The sequence below is a fragment of the Podarcis liolepis genome (assembly GCF_965112155.1).
Source record: "Podarcis liolepis genome assembly, chromosome: 4".
NCBI lineage: Eukaryota > Metazoa > Chordata > Lepidosauria > Squamata > Lacertidae > Podarcis > Podarcis liolepis.
Window position 1 is genome coordinate 39,600,881 of NC_139558.1, and position 25,702 is coordinate 39,626,582.

Here is a 25,702-nt window from a genome sequence, read left to right on the forward strand (position 1 = left end):
ATAGACTGCTGCACTACATTACACGTGGGGCTATCTTAGAAGGCTGAAACCTTCAATTAGTATGGAATATGGCTGCTACTTAAGCACAAATCAAAGTGTTGTTTTTGACCTATAATGTCATGAACAGATTGAGTCTGGAGCATCTTAAAGACCACCTACACCTAGATGAAACAACCTCTATATTTAGATTCCTTGTTGCAGAGGTTGCAGTCCCCACCTCTGGAGAAAAGGTGTATATGCCATAAAAATTGGGCATTTTCATTGGTGGCAGCCAAAAATCTGAACAGTCCAACTTCTTTCAACAGGCACCTATGTTAAGGTGTTAAATGCCAATTAAATACCTCCCTGTTTGCTTCTGGGAAGCATTTAGTTTCATTGGTTGCTGTATTCCTTTGTCCCTGCTATTTGCTTTGCTGTGATTTTACTTTTGATTAAAATAAGCAGAACTAGAGAAATTGTTACCCGGATGATTTGCAAAAGATAATCGTCAACTTAGGAAGCCCAATAGTTATGTTGTGTTTTATTTGTGCATGCATGCATTTTAGGCACATGCATCTCATCTTCCTACCCTTTCTACCAAAGATAACCATCTCAAAGATGGTCAACATGATCAAAACTCATAACTGACACACTAAAAATAATTGCACAAATTAATTACGAGCAAGTTACTGTGTCAGCTGCCCAGCTATAGTGAGATGCCTTTAAATTTCTATTTAAATTACAGAAATTCTTTAAAAATGTGTTTATATTAATACAAACTAGCACATCATTTTATTTTGCAAATTTGTGTGGTTTTCCTATTAACCCTTTCCCTACATAGAATACTGCAACCTCCAAAGCCACAGTTTTGGCCTACATCTCCCACCAGACCTCCCTTGCCCTTTTCCAACAAAGCTGCTCCACTCCACACACACCATGAAAGGGTTTCTAACAGCTGTCATAGCTACAAGGAAACACTGTGTTCAACTGCATCTCTCTGAATACCAGATATCAGGGACAAAACGCTACTTGTTTGAATTTACTAAGGCCATAAAATATGGAGAAGATTAATGCATTCGCCTTCACTTAAGCTTTGCAAAGATATTTGGATTGCCAGTGTGGAAAACAGAGTGCTGGACTAGATTAAGACAAGTGATTTACTCAAGGTAACAAATCTGAGATTGGATCAGAGACTTCTGCAAATAAATGTCCCTGTCCAAAAATTACACCACTTGACCCAGTATTTCCTGCAATGCCACGGTATGTCACACTCAGAAGTGCTCCTTTTTGTCCTATCCCCAAGTTCCCATTTGCCACAGACGTAAAGAAAAGAAGAAAAATGTACATGTTTATCTCACACTTTCAGCGCTACAGTCTCTTCCTCTTAACCATGCAAGTCAAAACCCTATTTTTTCCTAGGTTCAGAACCGGTACTAAGAAGAGCTTTCCCCTTCAACCTTCTCCCACACAAGGATCCCAGTCCTAACATCTACGATATTCTTCCAGCTCTGCCTCCAAGCAGGAGATCAAAGGTGCAAAATTTAAAATGGGAAGCTGCGGCTTTAAGGACTTAGTGAACAGGCTCCAATATCTATTGTGCCTTCACCAATCATCCTTCCTTCACTGCGCCATAGCACTGGTTATCTGCACATGGCTCATTGCTAAGCTATTAGGGCAGGCAGCACGACAAGAATCATCCTGTTAAGAGCAGCATTCTCTGCTCAGCCCAATTTATCTCCAAGTGCTGCTTGCTAAGGCTCCCTGACGGGCCTTCCCATGGTTGTTACTAGATCATTGAAGCAGTCTTCAGCTTGGTTCCCATCCTTTCTTCCCATCTCTTGCTGTGCCATATCCCTTCCTCCCCTTCCTCACCCCCCGAGCTGAAGCACAGCGCTGATTTTCCTGTCAGCAATAATCTTTCCTCTCTTGTTCTTCCCGGCTGATCCCGAATTTCTGTTTTCTTTCCTCTCCATTCCTGAAATCCACTACTCATTGCAAAACTCAACTCGACTCTCTTTTCTCCTCTCTCTCTGCCCTGGTTGTTGAGTTTCTATCTTTTCTTTTGTGGGACCCCCACTGTGTGTAAGGGTGTGTGGGTGTAGCTAGAAAGTTACACAAGTCTGGTCCATGCAACATTCTTGTAGTCTGAGGTAGGACTCAAATGGAGAGCCAGTGTGGTGTAGTGGTTAAGAGCAGTAGTCTTGCAATCTGGGGAACCGGGTTTGCGTCTCCGCTCCTCCACATGCAGCTGCTGGGTGACCTTGGGCCAGTCACACTTCTTTGAAGTCTCTCAGCCCCACTCACCTCACAGAGTGTTTGTTGTGGGGGAGGAAGGGAAAGGAGTATGTTAGCCGCTTTGAGACTCCTTCGGATAGTGATAAAGCGGGATATCAAATCCAAACTCTTCTTCTTTAAATCTTGGCTCACTTTCTTCCTGGTTAGCGGATAATGAAGAGGCAGCCTCTACAACCATAACACCAGATTCAACCAGTTTTCCAACCATGAGCTGATGAGAGAGAAACTGCTAATCTGATGGAAGTAGTAATCTTCAATTCTTTTCATGAAGGTGTAAAAAAATCTCTAGAAACAGTTAAGCAGCATTGAGGCTGCAGTGGAACCGGGCCCTACTAAAGCAAAAGACTTGCTTCTAGAAGACAAAGATTGGACTGGGCTAAGCTTGGTACAGTAATTGTTTGTGATCTTTTGCTACTGTCTGCAGAGCACTGTTCTAAAAGTGCACCTGTATATATGTACAAACAGTCACACAACAAAGAAGATAGCAAACTGCCAATTAATCTGACATACACATGCCTGGGTTCCGTACTGGTGGTGACTGACCAGGGATGGAATGGCGGTGGATAGGTCAATGAAGATGTCGACCCAGTGTGCGGCAGCTGTGAAAAAGGCAAATTCCTTGCTAGGGATCATTAGGAAAGGAATTGAAAATAAAAATGCCACAATCACCATGCCGTTATACAAATACAGTGGTACCTCGGGTTACATACGCTTCACGTTACATACGCTTCAGGTTACACACTCCGCTAACCCAGAAATAGTGCTTCAGGTTAAGAACTTTGCTTCAGGATGAGAACAGAAATCGTGCTCCGGCGGTGCGGCAGCAGCAGCAGGAGGCCCCATTAGCTAAAGTGGTGCTTCAGGTTAAGAACAGTTTCAGGTTAAGAATGCACCTCCAGAATGAATTAAGTACTTAACCCGAGGTACCACTGTACTGTGTACCATTCTGGTTGCCAAACCTCAGAAAGGATACTGCAAAGTTGGAAAAGATGCAGAAAAAAAGGATTAGGATTCTAGACTGCAAAAAAGAAATGGCTTTCAAAGCACATCAGTTTGTAGCTACAATAACCAAAGCATCAACTGTTGAACCAATGCCAATTTGGCTTAAACACCTTTTCTTACTGGTAACCCATTCAAATTCATGAGCTTCTTTTTTTTAATAAATAAAGTTTTATTGAGATGTAGGCTAGGGCTGGGCGATGTATTGATACGTTGTCCAAAATCAGTTTGAAGTCCACATCGTGGTAATGATTTCATAATATTCAGGATGGTGATATATCACAAATCACAATGTGTGTATGTGTGTGCGCACGCTATATGTCTTCTATGTCTTCAAAATACAATAAATACTTACTGGGCAGTTGAAACTTAGGGAGAAAAGACTCCAAGCAGCTGTTCCTCATCAGAAAAAGACAGCTGTAAGGGCTCCTGGAAACTGTTACCCTTACATATTGTTTTTAAATATGCCTTCCTATTTTTAGGAATCAGTGGCTTTGATCCCAACTTTTTGTTCTACTCACGGGGGGAAGGGGGGAACCTTCCACAAGCAAAACTCACCTTTCATGAACCAAAGCTCCTTCTGTTCACAAAGTGAAAAGTTAGGCTGAAAGCCAATGAAACAATAGTTTGCTCCCGGAGATGAAAGCTGGTGCCAATGTGAACACTAACAACATTGACCCAGAATTCTGCATGGACAGCAGCAACATACTTTCTGCTCCATCCTGGGATTTGGTGCAAAGTTTCTAGGTAGCCTTGCAGTTAAATTTACCCTATATTGCTATTGCTAAGCTTTTCTGGAAGACATCGCAACAGCTCAGCTATAGTACTTTTGATATTAACTGTTGCAAATCATTTCATAATAATTTCACAATAATGGATGCTTTAGTTGAGATTCCTGCATTGCAGGGAATTGTACTAGATGGATCCTTTCCAATTCTGCAGTTATATGATTCTATTATTCATTATCTTGAAGAAACAAATGGGTTCCCACTAAATATTTGTATCTTCTGGGGTGACTTACTTTGAATACACAAGATTTATTTCTTTTCTTTTTTTAAAAAACAAACAACTTTTTTCTCTCTTCTATTAATACAAGAGGGGTTTTTTGCTGATTGGACAGACAAACAATTTTCACTCTGTTTTTACCATAGCTATTCATCTTCTGCTGTAAATGCTATTCACACACATCATTCTCGCTTAGTCAAGGAAGTTTTCCCGACATCTAATTACCAAATTCTTTTAACTCCTTGAAATTATAAGCTAAACAGATAATTGGCTAGTGTTGCTAGCTTTACTGATACTTGTTTTAAAGGGGGGCGGGGACTAAACACTGGCATATAGCTTTCGTTATTTCTGTGAAAAGGAAACCAAAATGTATAGCTCTACCATTTATTGTAAACAAGTAAACATATGGATGTCGGCAGCTCCCCAAAAAGAAACACAATCCCGCAATACGCAGTTCATAACCAGTTTTCTGATTCCATACATGTGTGTGCGTGCACGCACGCACGCTCAAGAACTATAGATGAAATGCAATGTTACAAAATGTTAGATATGTGTAATATAATGCATCTATTCTCTTCCCTTTCCTTAACAGTTTGTTTGTGTGCGTTATTTTACACCAGGACACAAGTTAAGGCCTAAAAATAGATCACAAACGCCTCTCTATTTGCAACAAACTGGAATATACCTATTACAGTCGTACCTTGGTTGTCGAACGCCCTGGAACTCGGATGTTTTGGCTCCCGAACGCCACAACAAGTGATTGTTCCAGTTTGCAAACGTTCTTTCGGAACCCGAACGTCTGAAGGGGCTTCCACAGCTTCTGATCAGAATCCGCGATTTGGTTTTTGAACGTTTTGGAAGTTGAACGGACTTCCAGAATGGATTCTGTTCGACCTCCAAGGTACGACTGTATGTGGAGTCCCCCCAGATCTTTATGGGAACAGCTAAGCCCAAACTCTATCAAAATTAGGAAAGTGCCTTTATCTTTACCAATTCCCACTAGATTCTGATATACGTGAAGGACTTGGTTTCTTTTTCCCACCTCAGAATCTTCAAAAACCCCAAACTGCATGGTTCTCCTGCACCACAGGCTTTCAAAGTCCATGAATTGTTGGGAAAGCATAAGCCCCATGACATGTTGCTACGAAATTGAACCAAGAGAAGCAGAAATATGGGGAGAGAACAAAAAGTGTCCAGAATGAAGGAAATTGAAAGAAGACAATGGGAAATGGGAAGATTGGGGTTCGGAGAGCCCTGCAGAAGTGCAGAGAGAAAATAGCCACGGTGCACTATGAGTTGGAGAGATAAAAGAGGGAGCCACAGGGATATGGGAAAGATAAAATAGGTGAGTAATGGATGGCATGGAGAAAGAAGACTACATGCTATGGAGTCTAGAGAAGAAAAAGAGGGCTAAACAAACAGGGAGGTTAAAAAGCAAAACACTGTTCAAATGCTTTTCTATATGTTGGTGTTCCAACAGTGCAAGAGAGAAAAAGGAGGACAGTGGGGTATGACTGAGGGAGACCTTCTTCCAATACATCCCCAGAATGCTTCTAAATTCCTATTTCCGTGGCCCTCCAGATGTTTTTTTGGCCTACAACTCCCATGATCCCTAGCTAGCAGGACCAGTGGTCAGGGATGATGGGAATTGTAGTCTCAAAACATCTGGAGGGCCGAGGTTGAGGAAGCCTGTAATTTAAACTGTTTTTAATACTGATTTTTAAACTGTGTTAACCTATCCTAGGACCTGATGCTGAAGGATGGGGTAATAAATGGAGATAATAATACTAATAATAATAATAATAATAATATGTGAGGAAGGCTATGCCAGCCCTGAAGCTGGTATAGTTAATTCCCCCCCATAGAAACTATTTGGAAGCGGGGTGGGACATGACATGACAACACTGGGAAAAGCCACCTCACCTGGTTTCTGTCCTGGCTGGCACAAGCAATATCAGGGATTGGATATGTAGGTTCCTCTGCCTTGCATACACCATAACAGAACTCTATCTATTTTAAAATGAACTGTATGGGAATTTGTACAAAAAGATCAAATTATAACTGAAGTCAAGCAGAACTGCAGATTAGAAACTGAACCCAACACAAGAACCATAAAGAATTAGAAGTTGCAAAAGAATATGTTTTACCAAGCCATGCAAACATAATAAAAGACTGCACACTCTAATCATAATGCTCAGTTCCGGGCGTGATTTGATGTCTGAAAACACATGATGCAGCAGGTTTTTTTTTATTGGGTGTTTTTTTTAAAAAAAAGCTAAATGTTCATTGGCTGTCAGAGGTGTGAAAACTGTTTAAATATGAGCTGAAGTTAAGTCAAGTCCTTAAGCTACCAAGATTACTGGAGCAACACACACAGCAAGATTCAAGGAGTACTTCCAAGAGGTAAACTTATTCATTATGTCAACAGCTTATTTATCGTTTCTCTTTATCCACTGAGATTTTTAAGTCACAGAATAGAAGCTTCATTCATAATAATATGCATATTGCTTATGTGAAAGCTTTTTTGGGGGGCAGTTTCTGCATTGTTCTCCCCTTCCCCCCAAAAAAAGAACGGGGTGGAGATCTAAGTGGGCAGAGTATGCAAGTTCTAAATTTTCCCTTAGTGTCCTTATCTTTAAAAAGTTTGAAATAAAGACTTTAATGGTGAACATTCAAGATCTTCTGCGCATTATCTTATTTCCTGTAATGCCAGCATTCATCTTTAGATTTTAATTAAAAGTTACTCTGCTGCAGCCTTGCTCTCAGATTTTTTTATTCTTTTCATTAACAATCAGATCTGTTAACTGTTTTTCTGTAATTAGCTATCAGGCTATTAAGCTGTGAATTAACTGATGAATTAAATAATGTACAGAAGATGCCTTTTTGAGAGATCTGAATTGGTGGAAACTCTTATGTAAGAAAGCAATTTGACAATCTGGTCAGCTAACACTTCTACTGTATGAAAAGCTATCTTTCACTTACTTTCCACTGGGGAATATGAAATATTTTTTCAATTTTAAGGCTTATTGGTATTATAGAAAACACGTTTGATAGATGCACTGCTTTTTTATTTAAATGGAGCCATGTCAGCTTTATGTGCCTATAATGCAAAAAATGTCATTTTTAGGTTATTTTTTCATCAAATGTGGGACAGAGGAGGACATATTTGCTTTTTCCATCTTCATTGATTAAACGAACTATAAATTTTAATCTACTAAAACTGTAAATTTATATAATCAAATAATTAAAACATCCGTACTTCTATATTATTATCCACTGTATTGTATAATTGAAAAAAATAGCTCTATCAATGTACCCCTAAGGCTATGCACTAAATTATCAAATATCAAATTGTGGACCAGTTTGCATGTCTCATTAAACCCATAGTTTAATACGCACTATAGTTTAAAGTGAACTACCAAAAATCTCTGATATGTTCTACTCCCTTCTAATCCTTCGCCATACTGAGAAGGAAAAGAACAAGAGGCTAGCTTTGCATTAAGTGCAAACAAATCCTGGCTTCCTTGCTGTAAATTATTTGGAGGAAACAAACCATAAATGCTGGTTAGTATATAGCCAGCATGGTTTGCTTCTTTCCTGGTGCAACAAAGGATTAGCAGGAAGAAGAAAGAATCGGAAACTTCTGAGCAGTCTGTGCATGCTTCCTTGACATGCAAATAATCTCTATAATGTTAATCCAAGGTCAAGATGGCCAAAACTGCAGATTAATAACATGCTGCAAATTTTAGGATGTGGAAGACAACAGGTAAATTTATGCTTTTCACAGGAGGTTAAAATCCATGAAGACATTGTTGCCAATTTAAGAACATTCAGTTGTATTAGTTTCAGTGGAGAGAACTGATGTGTGTACGTTTTCCTCTCTGGTGTAAAATAGACTTTGACTGCATTCCTCCCAAAGCCATTAACATCCAACAGAGACAGTACAGCTCACCTTACATTTTAAAAGTTGTTTTAACAAAGAACAGATGAGACATAGCAACATTAATTATATATGGTTGTATACTTCGGCTTGACCTATAAACGGTGAGTGTGCGGAAACTTTCTCTTGTATGTTGTATATTGCAGGACCTGCCATGAGGAAAATGGAGGGCTGGACTATTGTTATGTGCCTCTTAAGCACTACATTTGCTATTCCAGTAAGTGCTAATTGCTCATTTCAAGTAACTTAATTCTCTACTAATTGAAATCAGAGTTAAAAGACAGCTGAAGATTTACAGCAGTGTTTCCCAAACTTGGGCCTCCAGCTGTTTTAGGACTATAATTCCCATCATCCCTGACCACTAGTCCTGCTTGTTAGGGTTGATGGGAGTTGTAGTACAAAACCAGCTGGAGACCCAAGTTTGGGAAACCCTGATTTACCACATACCTATGAAGAAAACTAAGGCTTAACATATATTACCACAGGCTTCCTCGACTTTGGCCCTCCAGATGTTTTTGGCCTACAACTCCAATGATCCCTAGCTAGCAGGACCAGTGGTCAGGGATGATGGGAATTGTAGTCTCAAAACATCTGGAGGAGGTTTGAGGAAAAGGTTGAGGAAGCCTGTATTACCATAACCCATTGATGAGTTTTCTCAAATTAAAACCAATGGTTTTTTTTTTTTACAATAGTAGTAGTAGTAATAGTAGTTGTTGTTGTTAAAATGATATGTATACTACCCTGTTACAAAACACCAAGGCAGTGTACACCAAAGTAAAAATATTTAAAAGCAATACAGATAATATTATTATAACAAGAATAATGTAGTATACCAAGTACTGCAGTTACTCGGTACAGCTGCAACCTTTAAAAAAATGTTATGAAAAGGTCTGAAATGCAGTCATAAATGATGGGTGGTGGGGAAAGGAACATAGGTATACCAGCCCTAGCAAATACTGTATTCATTTTCTCTTCCTATATTCAAAAGTGCTTTATGGACACAACAGGAGGCAGCAGCATATGCATGGAGAAGATTTTAGCAAATGTGTAAAGTCTGCACATATATGTCAGGAAAGATATATACCCAAGACTTAACAGTTAGCAACAGGGGAAGATTTTTGCACTTCTACTGCACTTCTACTGCATGAGAATCTTGCTTGGTAAAGGAAAACATGTAGCATTTTATACTAGATGATTGAAGTTATCTAGATAGTGTGTTAAAACATGCCTTCAGGAAATAGCTGTTGTTAAAGACCTATTCACTTATTGTGAAGTAACATTGCAAGTTTGCCAGTGTGGAAACAAACCGAAAAGGGGATTACAGGCAATTCTGGCCTCCTAATAAGTGTTTATGTCATTTATATGCTACTGAAAAAAACATGTATTTCTGCTTCTACATAAATTTACATTTTCAAGTGTACATTTAAATCTTCTTAGATGTACACTTGAAAAAAAGTAGTATGTCAACTGGCCTATGTCAAACTATGAACTATGCAAGTATCTCAACCTAACCCTTCATCTAAAGTCGTAGCTAAAACATTTACTGGGAAGAATTAATGAACTGAAGTTATCTCCAAATGCAAATGTGTGATTTATTTTTTTAAACTTTTCCACAGTTGCCACAACATCCTGGCTATATCAATTTCAGTTACGAGGTACAACCTTTTAAATGTTTTTCATTCATGTTCTTTGTGTGTAAATTAAAAACAAAGTAGATCACTTCAGGACTTGTATCACTAGATATGACAGAATGCACAAAATATATTCACTATTAATCAGCAAGGGGGAAAGTGAATTTGTTTAGTAGTCAATTTTGTCAGGTGATGCGATTAAATACAAAATATGCTGCTTTCACTCTGCTAAATTAAGGTGACTAAACCTATATTGATATAGATGGAAACGGAATTTGTAATGCAACTGTATTGCTCCTACAGAAACGATCAATAAAACCAAATACTTAACAACATACAATCTAATTTTTACTTGCCTTCAACAGGGAAACCCCCAAAGCAAGTAAAGCCCAGTCTTACTTGAAATGGAAATATGCAATCAAATCAAAACGGAACCTAACTTTAGGGATCAAAGGAGAATACATCTGGGGATACTGATTTTACATAATTCATTGGATATTTAATGTGTGGTGTGATTTCATAGCACAGAAGTTTATTTATTTAAGAAAGACATAGGAAAAGTGGGGTTGGGGGGTGCCTGCACGAGATCTTCCGAATGAACAAAACATTATCATGGCCTGTTAACTTGGAACACTAAGTGAAGGATTCACCTAAGCAGCCATGTCAGTGGAAGCCCTGTACAAGGACTTCTGCTTGTGCAATGGGACTCTCTCCCTTTGCATGTTACTGCCCCCACATCACCAGAATTGGTTCTAGGGGCTAGGAGGACCCCCAGAACAAGGAACAGAAAGCGCCTGTTTGTTCTGACAAGCGGCAATGCTTGCCCAGATGAAACAACTGGTAGAGCACGACATTGAATTCTATCCTTTCTCAACAATTTAATTGAAGTAATCCTTGTGAAATGTTTGTTTGCTATTAGAAATGTTTCTCTTTATTTGTATCTTCAAGGTGATGACACCTTTAAAGTGGTACCAGAAACTAATGGGACCCCAGGTATGGCATCTATAACATATGCAACCTATGAACTGATTTCTCAAGCCAAGATTTCAGAAGGTCAGGTGTGTCCAGATTATTTAAAACAGGCTTTACTGGAAGTGATACAGGAAAGCCAATATGGCAACAGCTGACATGGCCAACAGTAAGAAAGTAGTAGTAAGTCCAGCAACATCTGAAGGACTAAAAAAGTCTTGTGGAAAGCTGCAGCGTAGTTCACAATCACTGCCCTTCAAAATTCTGAGTAACTGCCTTCACATTATGTGTCCCAATAGAGTGCTTCTAAAACTGTTTTGTTGCCCATAGATACCTTTAATCAGCTGCCACTTTGACCTTTTCACTTATTTTAAGTAATCAATATTATGTAAATCTTCTAATAAATCTTTAATATTTGTTTCTGTAGTATCCACATTATGCCTATGAGCCCATGGGAGGATGGATGCACCACCATGCCGGGCCAGTGATGCACCAAGCTCATTATCCAATGCACCTCCATCAAATGCAGCCACAACAGCAGCCGTTTCCACACCCAAACCCACAAATGCCGCAACCTGGTCATGGTCATAGCCCATTCGTGCCGATGACTGGGCAAAACACAATCATGCCACAGTATCAACCAAGTCATGTGGGACCAGTTCATCACTCGCTTCAACCACACGGAGGAGAGCACCCAATGCACCAACTGCCACCAAGCAGTCCAAACCAGCCAATGCACCCTCAGCAACCAGGGAATCCAAACCAGCCGATATACCCAATGCCTCCCATGCCTCCAATGATACCAGATACACCCCTTGAATCATGGCCACCAGCTGACAAGACCAAGCAAGAAGAAGTGGTAAGAAATCATTGCAGTAGCATTACATTTCATAAATACATCAACCAAAAAGCTATCGTTTTAAAAATATTTATATTTATTTTAAAGATCAGATTTTTTTAAAAAAAGAAGAAGTGTTCTTATATTTCCCAGAAGTGTCAACAGAAGCACTTGAGTTATACCATTCAGAGATGTGTATCAGAAATACAACCTTGATCATTTGTGTCAAGAACAACGGAAGTCGTATGGCCCCCCATTAAATTAGTTAGCTCGCTGTGGCAGGAGTTTTCAAGTGCAACATCAAGGCTAGACAAGCTTTCACCCACAGGAACTGGTCCAGAAGAAGTGATCCTCATGAGATGGCCCAGGAAAAGCCATATTGGCTGTTTCACATCTTTCAAATTAAGCTGACATGAAGCCCTCACTGCAATAATCTCATATGAACCATTACAAATTACGAAAAACAAAAAATATTAAAGTAGTACTATTTGCCATATCAACTCAAATAGTCCTTCCCACTCCTAGGCAAATATCACTTAATACATATTTAAGATGAAAATGACTCATCTTCAAGCCACAACTCTGCCTATATCTTTGAAATTGCATGAAATTGCAGCTCGTTTCCAAGACTTTGCCTCTGTATAAACATGTAAACAAAGGCACAGTACTTTCCAACCATTCATGCCAGTTTGGAACTAAAAGCCCTATGCCTCTTAACTAAAAAAAATCAAAGATATAATAAGATTGTTTTATTGTTAAAATGGTATTTATTTGGGTGGTAAAGTTTTTGTTGTTTTATGTCATTGAATGAAAAAAGCAATCTCAATAACCATGGTAATATTTCTGTTCAGATACTGGTTTTAATTTTAGTTCTTTTCTCCCTTCTCTTTCAGGATTAAAAGGGCCAGGAAACCAGAATAATGAAGAGTATTTTAGGCACCTTCACTTGCTTTCAAAAACCCATCGTTCTACTGCAGTGATATTAATCCAAATTCTTAGAGAATACTGTAGCTAGAAAGCAAACAAACACAAAGTAGTAAATAATAAAACTTGTTTTAAATCAATACTAATAGAATTCTGACTTTTTCTTTAAAAAGTACTTCAGTCAATCGAGCCATTAAAAGGAGATTAAAACAGCATCTCCTATCGAACAGTAAAAATATCACAGATCATTCATTTGCATGTCTTTATTTAAAATAGGCACACACAAAGAACCAGCCCCATAGATGAGTCACACTGAGGCTCAAGCCTTCTTCTGATAGTTCTTCTAAGCTTGCCTTCGGTTTCAAGAGATTAATTACAAGCTCCGAAATGAAGCACTAACACAATCTACCACTTCAAGAACTAAATAGTTACAATATGGACATGCTGTATGCTGCGTGCCAAACAGAAAACATAGTTTTAACATGAATTAAAAAGTGCAACTAAAGAGACCCCTCAAACGAAAACAAAATCAAGGAAAAAAAACCTCAAGAGTCATGATACACAAACAACATTACCAAATCAAAATGGAGTCACATCGACACACACATATAAACGAACCACAACAAGAGAATGCCAAAATAATGTCAGAGAACAAAGTCTATGTGAAAATGTCTATTTACCAATGTTCACTTGAGATCAACTACAAATAGTGCTCAGAAAATATGAGGCAAAGTCAGTGAAGGTTGACCCATCAAGGAAAACCAGGGCACTGGCCTACAAAGTCAAACGTCAAGCAAATTTTTTTAAAAGTGTTTTCAAAATCTCAAAGTCACATTCTTTTGTGTCCCACATAAACTCAAATCTTTTCATTTGAATTTTGAACCTGGAGCTATTTCTACTAAGCACATGTTCTCTGGTCATCTGCTGTCTGCACCAGTCAGCCAAATTTAATGCCAAAAACTATTGCTGTGACCAGGAGGCCCCTAATCCACCACCAGACAGACAAAAACACGTGAAAACCTTTTATTCTACTATTAATGTTGCAAACTCCTTACCCCCAGGAGTACAGCAGGATCCCCCACCTAATTTCATGACGATAACAGTTTTATGACATGCTGTTCATCCTAAGGTAGTGTTCAAACAACACGAAAAACAATTTAAAACAACCCACAACCATAAAAATAAGGTGGGTCCTAAAAAATATACCTCAGGTGTCAAAAACCAGGTTAAGGAGGAACATCTTCAGCAATTCAGCCAATCAAGATACAGTAATTAGCATACAGCCACAATACCACTTTAGTAGGTCTGCAGCCATGGTAGTCCATTAGCCTAGTAGAGCTATCAGAACCATACATATGCTCTTAAATTGGCCGGAACTATTTCCTTGAAGGCCTACACCAGGTTTCCTCAAACTCGGCCCTCCAAATGTTTTTGGCATACAATTCCCATGATCCCTAGCTAGTAGGACCAGTGGTCAGGGATGATAGGAATTGTAGTCTCAAAACATCTGGAGGGCCGAGTTTGAGGAAGACTGTCCTACACCTTTTTCTTCTCAGTAAACCAATTGGTAAGAGCCTTGTACAGTGGTACCTCGGGTTAAGAACTTAATTCATTCTGGAGGTCCGTTCTTAACCTGAAACTGTTCTTAACCTGAGGTACCACTTTAGCTAATGGGGCCTCCTGCTGCTGCCGCACCGCCGCCACGCAATTTCTGTTCTCAACCTGAAACAAAGTTCTTAACCCAAGGTAGTATTTCTGGTTAACAGAGTCTGTAACCTGAAGTGCCTGTAACCTGAAGTGTCTGTAGCCCGAGGTACCACTGTATTTACACTTAAAAACAAACAAGCAAACCAAGCAGACCACCAAATGATCTAGAAACCTAATTTAAAATTGTTCCTCTCTGCCATAGGCTCATTTTTTTCATATTGGGTATATTACTTTAGCAGACTTTAAATCAAAGTGCTAGGCAATTAGCCATGGCTTACAGCAAGAGACAAAACAATAGTCCAGTAACTATTTAAAGGCTAGCAAATTGTCGTTAGTAATCCATGAAAGTTTAAGTATCTAATGAAATGTATTCCAATAAAGCTTAGACCTTAATAAAGTTGTCTTTAAGATCCCAGTAGAGTTGTTCTTGTTTTGCTAAAACTGCACTGTGATCTATTTAACAAGGTTAAAAAAAAAACACCTATGAAGCACTTTGGCAAATTTAAAATGCTATTACTGTACAAAAGTAGGATGGTGGATGGGATGCTTCAGATGAGAACTCAAGTGTGCAGAACCACCATGTAGTACAGGATAGTATATTGCACCCTGAATGCACACCCTACCCAGGCAAGCCTATCCCAGCAGACAATCATATATCTGATTTACTTAAGGTCTTCATGCAAAACCCAATGTTTGTAGGCCTGAATATACTGGTTGTCTCCCAGGTGGTTTAGCCCATGATTCCAAACATGGCCTCATGCAATTCAAAATAAGAAACAGGCAGCTGAAGACAATAAAAAGTCTATTGTTCTTTATTTGCAATATTTCATTTATATCCATTCTACCCTTCTTTCAAAGAGCTCAATGTGCCATTTATGGGTCTCACTTTCTCCATGTTATCCTCACAGCAAAGCTATAAGGAGGCAGGTTAGGTTGACAGACAGTTGCTGATCCAAGGTCTCAACTTGAGCTTCATGGCTGATTTTAACCCTGGTTTCCCAAGTTCTAGTCCACTTAATAACCCTCCACCCGATTCCATATTCTGGAAAAAGATATAGAATTCTGCACGATACCTTTCAGACTTATCCATTCAGGCTACAATCCTGTACATACTTATCAGGGAGAAATCCTCATGGAATTACTCTACTTCTGTGTAATGTAACGGTTATCATGGCATGAACTTACATTACAAATTGTGGCAGCTTTTAATGGATGGAATGATACAACGTAAAGTGCTTGTTTACTGAGGAGGATGGGGACAGAACCATAATAGGTGGGAGCCACACAACTTTTCCCCCAGCAGAGGAGTAACTGTTAACAGCAGGGACCCCCCTTCTGATCCAAAGAAAGACACTTTTTTCAGTTTAAGAAAGGTGCTAAGTATTTATACAATTGCAACGCTTAAGTGTCCACAGTATCTTTGCAAGGGAGAATACAGAGCAAACTGCAACAACTTGGCCAAACCACCAGACTTCATTGTCCACACCTCTGTGATATGGCAGTTGAATGAGACTCTAATCCATAGGGATAGAATGAAACCTTTGGCTGCCTGCATAAGAATCAATGGCTGGAAGCCTTCTCACTGCCTGTGCCCATGCAATAACAACCTGATAGCACCTCCCCTTTTCCGGCAAACAAAAAAATGAATTGTTTTTTACCTGCTCTGAAGCTTCTGTCAAGAAAAAGTGAGAGTTATCAAACATTTAAATATTGCAACTTATCACTCAACCTTTTATAAATTCACATCTAATATCATACTTTTGAAATTCACATCTCTGCTCTGTAGCTGCAGAATTTATGATTACTGTGCAATATTGCTTTAAAATAGTAAAGGTAAAGGGACCCCTGACCATTAGGTCCAGTCATGACCAACTCTGGGGTTGCGGCGCTCATCTCGCTTTATTGGCCGAGGGAGCCGGCGCACAGCTTCCGGGTCATGTGGCCAGCATAACTAAGCCGCTTCTGGAGAACCAGAGCAGCGCACAGAAACGCCGTTTACCTTCCCACCAGAGCAGTACCTATTTATCTGCTTGTACTTTGACATGCTTTCAAACTGCTAGGTTGGCAGGAGCAGGGACCGAACAACGGGAGCTCACCCCGTCGTGGGGATTCGAACCGCTAACCTTCTGATCGGCAAGTCCTAGAATCTGTGGTTTAGACCACAGTGCCACCCGCGTCCCTTAAAAATAGTTAATTAATCATTATTTATTTTTGTTAAATATTATTTTAAAAGTAGCTACATGTACACTGTTGTAAAGATTTTATTATGAGGATGGTTTATCACAGTCTGAGCCACGTAATATCGGAGAACGGGAAGGGGAGAATATGATTAACGAGGAAGCAGAAGTTGATGATCAGCCAGGAATCCTCCTTTTGCCAGTGGGGGAAAAAATCAGATTCTATTTCCGGAGTTTAAAATATGACAGTGTTCCCAGAATTTAATCTAGTCAACACCACATTTTAGTAGGAAGGAATTCCAAGGAATTGCAGCATTTTATTTTTTCTTAACGTTCCAGCCAACCTGACAATCTTTAACTAGATAGCGTCGGTTTCCCTTAACTACAGTCTCCAATCTTCTTGTGCCTGCAGCCCATGTTTAACACTTATTGCCACATTTTAATCTGTTTTTAATACATTATAATTAAGTAATACTTCAGGTATCCTGAAGGATGGGGACACAAGTTAGGGACACAGTTCATTTGAACTTAAACAGACAAACCTAGCAACATAAAGCTTCATCGGGGGGGAAAGATCGGGGACGGGACGGGACGTAATTTAAGACCCAGATTGTATATATGAGAAAATGAAGCAAATGACTGTAGCATTATTTTAACTATTCAAGCAGAAGACTAACCCCAGTCACAGTGATGGAACAAAGGTCAGCTAATTCGCACAGACCCATCCCTATGACTACAAGGCCAAATCAGCGAATCACTTTTTTTTAAAGCCCTTCTGTCCAGTCCTTTGAAGTGAGAAATGCAACACAAGATAGATTTCATTGGAATGTGGAAAAGATCTAGGTCGTAATTAACTGGAGCTGGCCAATGTCTGATTAAGGGCCATCCTAGCAAACTCGAAGAGGTGAAGAAAACGAAGCAGTTGACATAAAACACTTGACCAGCATCTAACCTTTCTAACAATGTACTGTATTTATATCCGAAAAGCTTTACAACTATTTAAAATAGAGCAAAATGGAGCATGATGCCCAGAGAGCTTCACTACTTCACTGAAAACAAAGCATAGCAAAGTTTGAAACTTAAATATACTAACCGGGGTGGAGGGGCAGGCAGAGGAAACCATGACACACTTCATTTCAGTATAGATATGGTTATTTGAAAGGGGCCTCCAAATATATACTTTGTCACATGCTCTGTCCAATGAATTTCCTCAAACTATCTACAGGAAACACATTGCATTAGAAAGCAATAAAGGAATGAATATTCTAAATAACTCTGTCATATGAATGTTTCATTCAGCACAATATCCTTCTTTAGGCAAAATACCGTATTTTTCGCCCTATAGGATGCACTTTTTCCCCTCCAAAAATGAAGGGGAAATCTGGGTGCGAATGCAGGCTTTTGCTGAAGCTTGGAGAGCGAGAGGGGTCGGTGCGCACCGACCCCTCTCGCTCTCCAGGCTTCAGGAAGACATCCGCAGCCTAGGCAGCCCTGCGGGAGTTCCCGCAGGGCTGTCTAGGCTGTGGATAGTAGCCTGCTTCCCGGAGCGCCGGGCGCGCTGAAAGCAGAGCACCCGGTGCTTCGGGAACACATCCACAGCCTAGGCAGCCCTGCAGGAGGTCCCGCAGGAATGTCTAGGCTGCGGATAGCAGCCTGCTTCCCGGAGCGTCGGGCACCCTGAAAGCAGAGCGCCCGGCGCTTCGGGAACACATCTGCAGCCTAGGCAGCCCTGTGGGAGTTCCCTGCAGGGCTCCCCACGCTGCGGATAGTAGCCTGCCGCCCGGCAGGCGGGACGCCCTGAAGCAGAGCGCCCCGCGCGCCGGACAGACATCCACAGCGTGGGGAGCCATGCAAGAGTTCCCCGCAGGGCTCCCCACGCTGCAGATAGCAGCCTGCCGCCCGGCGGGTGGGGCACCCTGAAGCAGAGCGCCCCTCGCGCCGGGCATACATCTGCAGCGTGGGGAGCCCTGTAGGAGTTCCCCGCAGGGCTCCCCACGCTGCGGATAGCAGCCTGCCGCCCGGTGGGCGGGGCGCCCTGAAGCAGAGCGCCCCTTGCGCCGGGCAGACATCGGCCAGCCCCACAAGCTTGGGGGACAGCAGGGAGGTGCAGCGCCACCATCCCGCTGTTCCTTGACCTGGTTCGGTTTCCCCGACGTGCTTTTTGGGGGAAAATAAAGGGAAACTTTCTTCCTTTATTTCCCCCCCCAAAAAACTAGGTGCGTCCTATGGGGCGGAGCGTCCTATGGAACGAAAAATACGGTATATTTCTGCTTTTCCTGAAGTATAATGGGGTAGTAGGGAAGCCAGGTACCTTTTACTACTTCCTTACAATTCTGAAGACGTACCAAGATCAGTCAGCAGAACTTATAAATTACTTCACACATACACAATCATGACGAAAGAAGAACAGTCAATCCTATTGTTTCTGTGATTTTCCCAGTTAGATCAATAAAAAACAAATATCTTACTAGTTAAAAACGAGAGGAGAGATGTGCCCCAAATCGTATTGTATAAGTTAATTTCTTAGTTTGCTTTCTGAAATAAAAAAAATGAAGTGCTGGCCCTTGTGCAGAGGGAGGTTATCGCTCCAGGCAACAGATTCTGGGAGCAGGCAGCAGCAACAAGGTGATGGTGTTTTGTATATCAAGCCAGCTGCCATATTTCCTTCCCCCAGGTGTAGAAGAAGACCCTGTCCTGTCAGTGCTCAAGTATGATTTATCTGCCAGCCCTACTGGCTTCTGCACTTAAAATGGGAGATGAAACTATTCTTTGCTTCACCTAATGCAGCAAAATGTATTTGGCTGGTTCTGGTGTTCTGACAATTAGGAATCAGATGTAACACCAGTGGTAAAGTCTAGTTACATTTTCTGTTCTACATGCAAGTCAATTGGTATTAATAATACATCAAACTACAAATGTCACGATATAGAAACTAGCTCCTTAAAGGATATAATAATAGTAACAATAATGCAAGCAATAATGGGGGCGGGGGGTGCAAACCATTACTCTCCTCAACTAGAACTGTTTCAGAAGATGTGGCTTTTTCTAATTCCTCAAATTCACCACCATCCACTTTCCAAATATGCCAAACAAATGCCAAAATGTATCATATAAAAATGTAAAAGCTGAGACCCTATCTGCCTGCAGACTGCCTTGCCAGAGTGGTGCATGCTCTGGTTATCTCCCGCTTGGACTACTGCAATGTGTTCTATGTGGGGCTACCTTTGAAGGTGACCCAGAAACTACAACTAATCCAGAACGCGGCAGCTAGACTGGTGACTGGGAGCGGCCGCAGAGACCACATAACTCCGGTCCTGAGAGATCTGCATTGGCTCCCGGTACGTCTCCGAGCACAATTCAAAGTGTTGGTGCTGACCTTTAAAGCCCTAAACGGCCTTGGTCCAGTATATCTGAAGGAGCGTCTCCACCCCCATCGTTCTACCCGGACACTGAGGTCCAGCACCGAGGGCCTTCTGGCGGTTCCCTCACTGCGAGAAGCCAAGTTACAGGGAACCAGGCAGAGGGCCTTCTCGGTAGTGGCGCCTTCCCTGTGGAACGCCCTCCCACCAGATGTCAAAGAGAATAACAACTACCAGACTTTCAGAAGACATCTGAAGGCAGCCCTGTTTAGGGAAGTTTTTATTGTTTGATGTATTTTAATATTTTAATATTTTTTTGGAAGCCGCCCAGAGTGGCTGGGGATGGGCGGGGTATAAATAATAAATTATTATTATTATTATTATTATTATTATTATTATTAAACAAACTTTTACTTGAAAATTGCGTTATGATATGTCACAACCAAACCAAGATCAATTATTTGTTTTTCTGACATATCTACAGATGAAAACCATCTACCTTCACTCTAGTCAACAAATGAAGGATCAACAGCTGTAATTGTCAGTTTGCTTCTGGCAAGTAAATCATTTGCTCTGACAACAGCATGTGATCATAAAAACCCCTACCCTTCGACCATGCCTGAAGAAATATGAGGATTGTCTTGTTCCACTGTTACAACAACCCTTCAAGTGACTCTGGGTTGATTTCCTTCCAAATGCAACCCTGTATGAAGACATAGCCACCACTGTTGGTGAAGGGAACAAGTGGAAGTAGCTGTTCAGGTTTTTTACTCTATGTAGAGATGTTAGGGATTGAACCTGGGACATTTTGCATGCAAACCAATTTCTCTGCTACTGAGCTGACTACTTCATCTAGAATAAGGTTACCAGACGTCCCCGTTTCCCAGGGACAGTCCCCAGATTTACTAATCAGTCCCCTGACAAAATCCAATCATTCCTACTAAAGTTGAAAAATGTCCCCGGATTCATTGAAAAAAATCTGGTAACTTTAATCTAGAACAAGCAATCCTGACGCACAAAGAGAACCCAGTTCTGCCAGTACTAGGCAATTCCAATAGACTGCAACCGAGAAAATATTGGGTGTCCTAGAGAAATACAGCTACTGAGTCCTTTAAAAAAGAAAAACAAGACATGTAGATCCTGCAAAATCACATCCCATGCAATGCAAACAATGCTGATTGCTGCCTATTTGAATATTTTTAATATGGCACAATGTGTTGTTGCATTCTCAAAATTGTTTACTGTATTGGCAAGATCATAAAATTGGCGGGGGTGGGAGAGAGAAAAAAAGAACAACAGAAACTGGTTCCAAACACATTTTGAGATGTTCTTTTTCGTTAAGGAAAATCTGTAAAAATAATACAGAAAATATACATTCCCAAAGAACACAAAGCAACATACTCTAATGAGAAACACAAAAATTAATAAACTCTGTCAGACAAATTCTGCAGTAATTCAGCTACAATGAATAACATGTAAACATTCTACATTAAAACAATATGAGACCTTAGGGCAGACAGTACAACAAAGCTATAATAATGGTAAGTATTATTAGCCAATATTTATTTTTAATATAAATGGAGGAAGGGGAACACACAAAACATAAGCCAAGACAAATGTGTGTGTGTTTAAGAAAGAAGAGATTGAGTTTCTCTTTTCTGTGCATCAACAAAGCAGGCTTTCCACAGGTTCTGCTTTCCATTTATAAATTCGTATATACAGCTGGTCATGAGATGCACTTCACAACTGTAGATGACTCAACTGAAACTGGCAGGAATAGAAGTACAGACATTAACAGTTTCCTTTTTTAAAAAATGGACTTCCTTTGCAGAGATAAAAGTACCATACCACTTGAAATGCCCCTTTTAAAGAAATCAGCATTTTCAACACTTAACAAAATCCGAGCAAAGCAGCAGCCCCAAACCAAAGCAGTGGAAAGTTATATTAGCAAATGTACACTTTATGTCTTTAAAAAAGGCAAATAAAACCATCTTAAAATGCAGTATCATTTGGAAAAGCAAAACACATCAATTTGGCTCATTTAGGTGACACTAATTTTTCCCAATTAATTCCCAGTGTCAAAATCCAAAATCAATTCACTCTTTTCTGAAATCATAAACTTGATGAACATTTTGGTAGGTCAATCAAGAGTTCAGGAGTAACTTAAGTCTGAATGCTATCTTGCAATATTTTGGAATACCTTCTGTTTCTGCTCTTTCCCCATCTTTTTGTGGGAGCATCCAAGGACCACAAACACCATGAAGTGGGGATGGGAGAATGCCTGCACTGCTACCTATACATTGCTTCTTCTCCTGCCTGTATTCAGCAACATGTCACAAAGTAAATTTAATCATAGAATTGTAGAGTTGGAGGGAATCCTGAGGGTCATCTAGCCCAACCTCCTGCATTGGAGGAACCCGACTCAAGCATCCATGACATGTGGTCATCCAACCTCTGCTTAAAAACATCCAAGGAAGGAGAGTCCACAAGGTCCAGAGGAAGTCTGTTTCACTGTCAAACAGCTCTTACTGTCAGAAAGTTCTTCCTAATGCTTAGTCAGGATCTCCTTTCTTGAAGCCATTGGTTTGGGTCCTACCCTCCGGAGCAGGAGAAAACAAGCTTGCTCCATAGACAGCTCAGCTGGTAGAGCATGAGACTCATGGGTTAGAGCCCCATGCACTGCAGGAGGCTGGACCCTTGGAGTTCCTTCCAACTCTACAATTCTATGATTTTATTATCTTCCATGTGACAACCCTTTAGATATTTGAAGATGGCTATCATATCTCCTCTTGGTCACCTCTTTCTCAAGCTAAACATACCCAACACCCTCAACCATTCCTCATTAGGCTTGGTTTCCATGCCCCTGATCATCTTGCTCGCCCTCCTCTGCAGACATTCCAGCTTATTAATAATATCCTTCTTAAATTGTGGTGCCCAGAACTAGACACAGTACTCCAGGTGTGGTCTGACCAAGGCTGACTAAAGTTCAACCATTACTCCCCTTGATCAGGACGCTATATTTCTGTTGATGCAGCCTAGAATAGCATTAGCCTTTTTTGTGCCTGCATCACACTGTTGATGCATGTTAAACTTGTGGTCTACTAAGCCCCCTAGATCCTTTTCACATGTACTATTGCCAATCCATGTGTCCTCCACCTTATATTTGTGCAGCTGGTTATTCTTGCCTAAATGTAGAACCTGACATTAGTTCCTTCTGAAATTTATTTTGTTAGTTTAGGCCCTGTTCTCTAACCTGTTAAGGGCTTCCTAAATTCTGATTCTATCTTCTGCGGCATTAGCTACCCCTTCCAGTTTGGTGTCATCTGCAAATTTGATTAGTATTCCCTCAATTCCTTCATCTAAGTTGTTTACCAAGACGTTGAACAAGAATGGTTCTAGGACAGAACACTGCGGCACCCCACTTGTCACTTAAGTCCAGGCACCTTTAGTGAGTGTTCTTCAGGTTCAGTCAGTCAACCAGCTACAAATACACCTAACAGTTACCTTATCCAGTGAGTTAGGGGAACAAGATAAGTAACCCTAACAAGTTAGCACTGAAGACAGCTCTTGAAATTATACCTTTACTATCCAACCAGACAGATGAGGATTTAATTCACTACTGAATACCAAAACAGTCTCTTAAGTATTTTACAAAAATAGCAAATATATGTATATTGATAGATATATGTTGTGCGAACAGAGAAGAAAACTAAAAAACAACAGCAACAGCAACCTGCAATCCAATGCTGACGACAGTCCTATAGGCTACCTTACCTATCTATATCCTGTTCCCCCTGCTCAACATCTCGGTTGAAGCATTTCTCAGTCACTCACTCAATGGCAGCATCCTCCTCACACATTTTATATGCAATTTTTTTTCAAAGTAACAACAATGTAAAACAATGAAATACAAAATTCAAAAATAGCCATTCACAGTTTCAATCCGGACCTGGCATTAATTAATTAAATTTTATATGCCACCCTTCATCATAAGATCTCAAGGCTGTTCCCAGAATAAAAAAATGGCAGGTTCTAATATTATCTGAACACATGAAGCAAAGGGCATGTTTGCTGATCACTACTCAATACCAAGCTGACCCAGAGATGGTTCCTTCTTATGGACCTTTTTGCAGTGCCTCACATGGAACGAGCAAAACAAATTGAGCCCCTTCATCACCAGGTGAGCATATTAGGGATGCCTATGAACTAGTATCTTTGAGTGATAAAATTTCAGGAGCTCTTCAGAAGACTCAACATCTTCTCATGTTACAGTCCATGTAGCTTACTCTTCTAATGGTAAACCAGTTTGTACTGCATTTTAAAACCACAGATGAATTTCCTCTAAAACTGTACTGTCTTGGTTGACAAAAATATCAGTAACACAAGAGTATGCAGAATTTTTCTCATGTTTTTCTTAGTTACTTCTGTTGTAATTTTTGCAAATACCAAAAAGTGCAATACAGAAAACGAGGACACCATGGAACACTATGAAAGACCACTGAGTCACACGCTGAATCACAAATCCATAGCTATCACTCAGCCTACAACTTTCTATTAAACAGAAGCCTTGAATTAAAGCCCAGTGAAGAAAATATTATAGGATTTATTCCTTTGTCCTCTTGTGAAATTATCACAAACTAAACAATGCATTTTCCTGCCAATGCATGTTCTCATTTGGGGCCTGGGTGAGGCTGGGGAGTGGATGGTGAAGAAAAGTTGTTTTGAGCCAATCTTGGTGATTATTAATGCTTTAAAGGCTAAAACAGGAAATAATAATAATAACAACAACTGAATAATAACTGAAACCACTTTACAAAGCTTTTAAAAATAAATAAATAAATAAATAAATAAATAAACAAACGTCTATTTAGTACATAAAAATGCACATCATATCAAATGCATTTCATTGCATAGCACCTTCAATTTTCAAGCATAGCCATTTTCATTAAAGTGTGTGTGTGTGTGTGTGTGTGTGTTAAATAGTATTTAATTTCTGCTTCACATAAAGACACACGAGTGCCAAAACACTATTTTACGTTTATATGTACTAAATGCATCCATTTACAATACTTCTACAAATTATTTTTTTAAAAAATGGCACTACAAAAACAGTTGCATCTGCACAAATACACACACACACACACACACACACACACACACATTCCCTTGCATTACTATTCCTCAAATCCCAAAGCACACACGCAATGCTATATTCATGAATTGTAAAAAGGCAAGGAGTTGGAGATAGTGCAGAAAAGGGCAACCTAATTGGTCAAGGGGATGGAGCAATTCTCCATCAGGAAAAAGCTGCAGCATTTGGGACATTTTAGTTTACAGAAAAGGCAAGTAGCAGTAACATGATAGAAGTTTTATATAATTATACTCAGTGTTTTTTTCTTTAAAAAATATTTAGGGGTACTCACATTTTCCTATTCATATTGAAATACTGCCCCTCAATGAGGCCAAACTTAGATTCACATAATGTTTAGGGGTACGTGTCCCCCTGCGTACCCCCAGGAAAAAAGCACTGATTATACATGGCATGGGAAAAAGTGGATAGAGGACAGTTTTTTCTCCCTCTCTAATAATGCTAGAACTCAGGGACATTCCATGAAGCTGAATGTTGGAAGTTTCAGAACAGATAAAAGTACTTAATGCAGAACACAGTTAAAATATAGAACTCAAAAACCCGCAGGAGGCTGTGGTGGCAACCAACCTGGATGGCTTTGAAAGACTGGACAAATAACATGGAGGACAATCAATGGCTGTCAGCCTCTAAATACAAGTTGCTGGTAGGTTGTGTTGTGTTCTTGTCTACCTTGCAGGCTTCCCACAGACATCTGGTCAGCCCCTGTAATGCTAAGACTGGATGGATCATT

At 40.2% G+C, this 25,702-nt stretch overlaps 2 protein-coding genes and 1 long non-coding RNA gene across 7 annotated transcripts in view; 2 read left to right on the forward strand and 1 right to left on the reverse strand.

Moving 5' to 3' along the window:
* LOC310706402 overlaps positions 1–25,702 on the forward strand; it is a 386,819-nt gene that overhangs the window by 207,630 nt on the left and 153,487 nt on the right. The window lies entirely within an intron of this gene.
* The window catches only part of ARHGAP6 (Rho GTPase activating protein 6), a 181,796-nt gene that overhangs the window by 54,608 nt on the left and 101,486 nt on the right, over positions 1–25,702 (reverse strand). The gene's annotated exons all lie outside the window — the stretch shown is intronic.
* Positions 6,526–12,720, forward strand: AMELX (amelogenin X-linked). Its single transcript, XM_083500409.1, has 6 exons — positions 6,526–6,681; positions 8,365–8,435; positions 9,835–9,873; positions 10,798–10,842; positions 11,246–11,677; positions 12,550–12,720. Exons 2-6 carry the CDS (start codon positions 8,373–8,375, stop codon positions 12,553–12,555), a joined length of 585 nt encoding a protein of 194 aa, XP_083356535.1. The 5' UTR covers positions 6,526–6,681; positions 8,365–8,372; the 3' UTR covers positions 12,556–12,720.

Excerpts from the sequence above, each read along its gene's own strand:
- AMELX (XM_083500409.1), top strand. The coding sequence starts at position 8,373 with ATGAGGAAAATGGAGGGCTGGACTATTGTTATGTGCCTCTTAAGCACT. Across the intron at positions 9,874-10,797 it reads ATATCAATTTCAGTTACGAG|GTGATGACACCTTTAAAGTG; the intron begins GTACAACCTTTT and ends TGTATCTTCAAG. Across the intron at positions 10,843-11,245 it reads AGAAACTAATGGGACCCCAG|TATCCACATTATGCCTATGA; the intron begins GTATGGCATCTA and ends TTGTTTCTGTAG.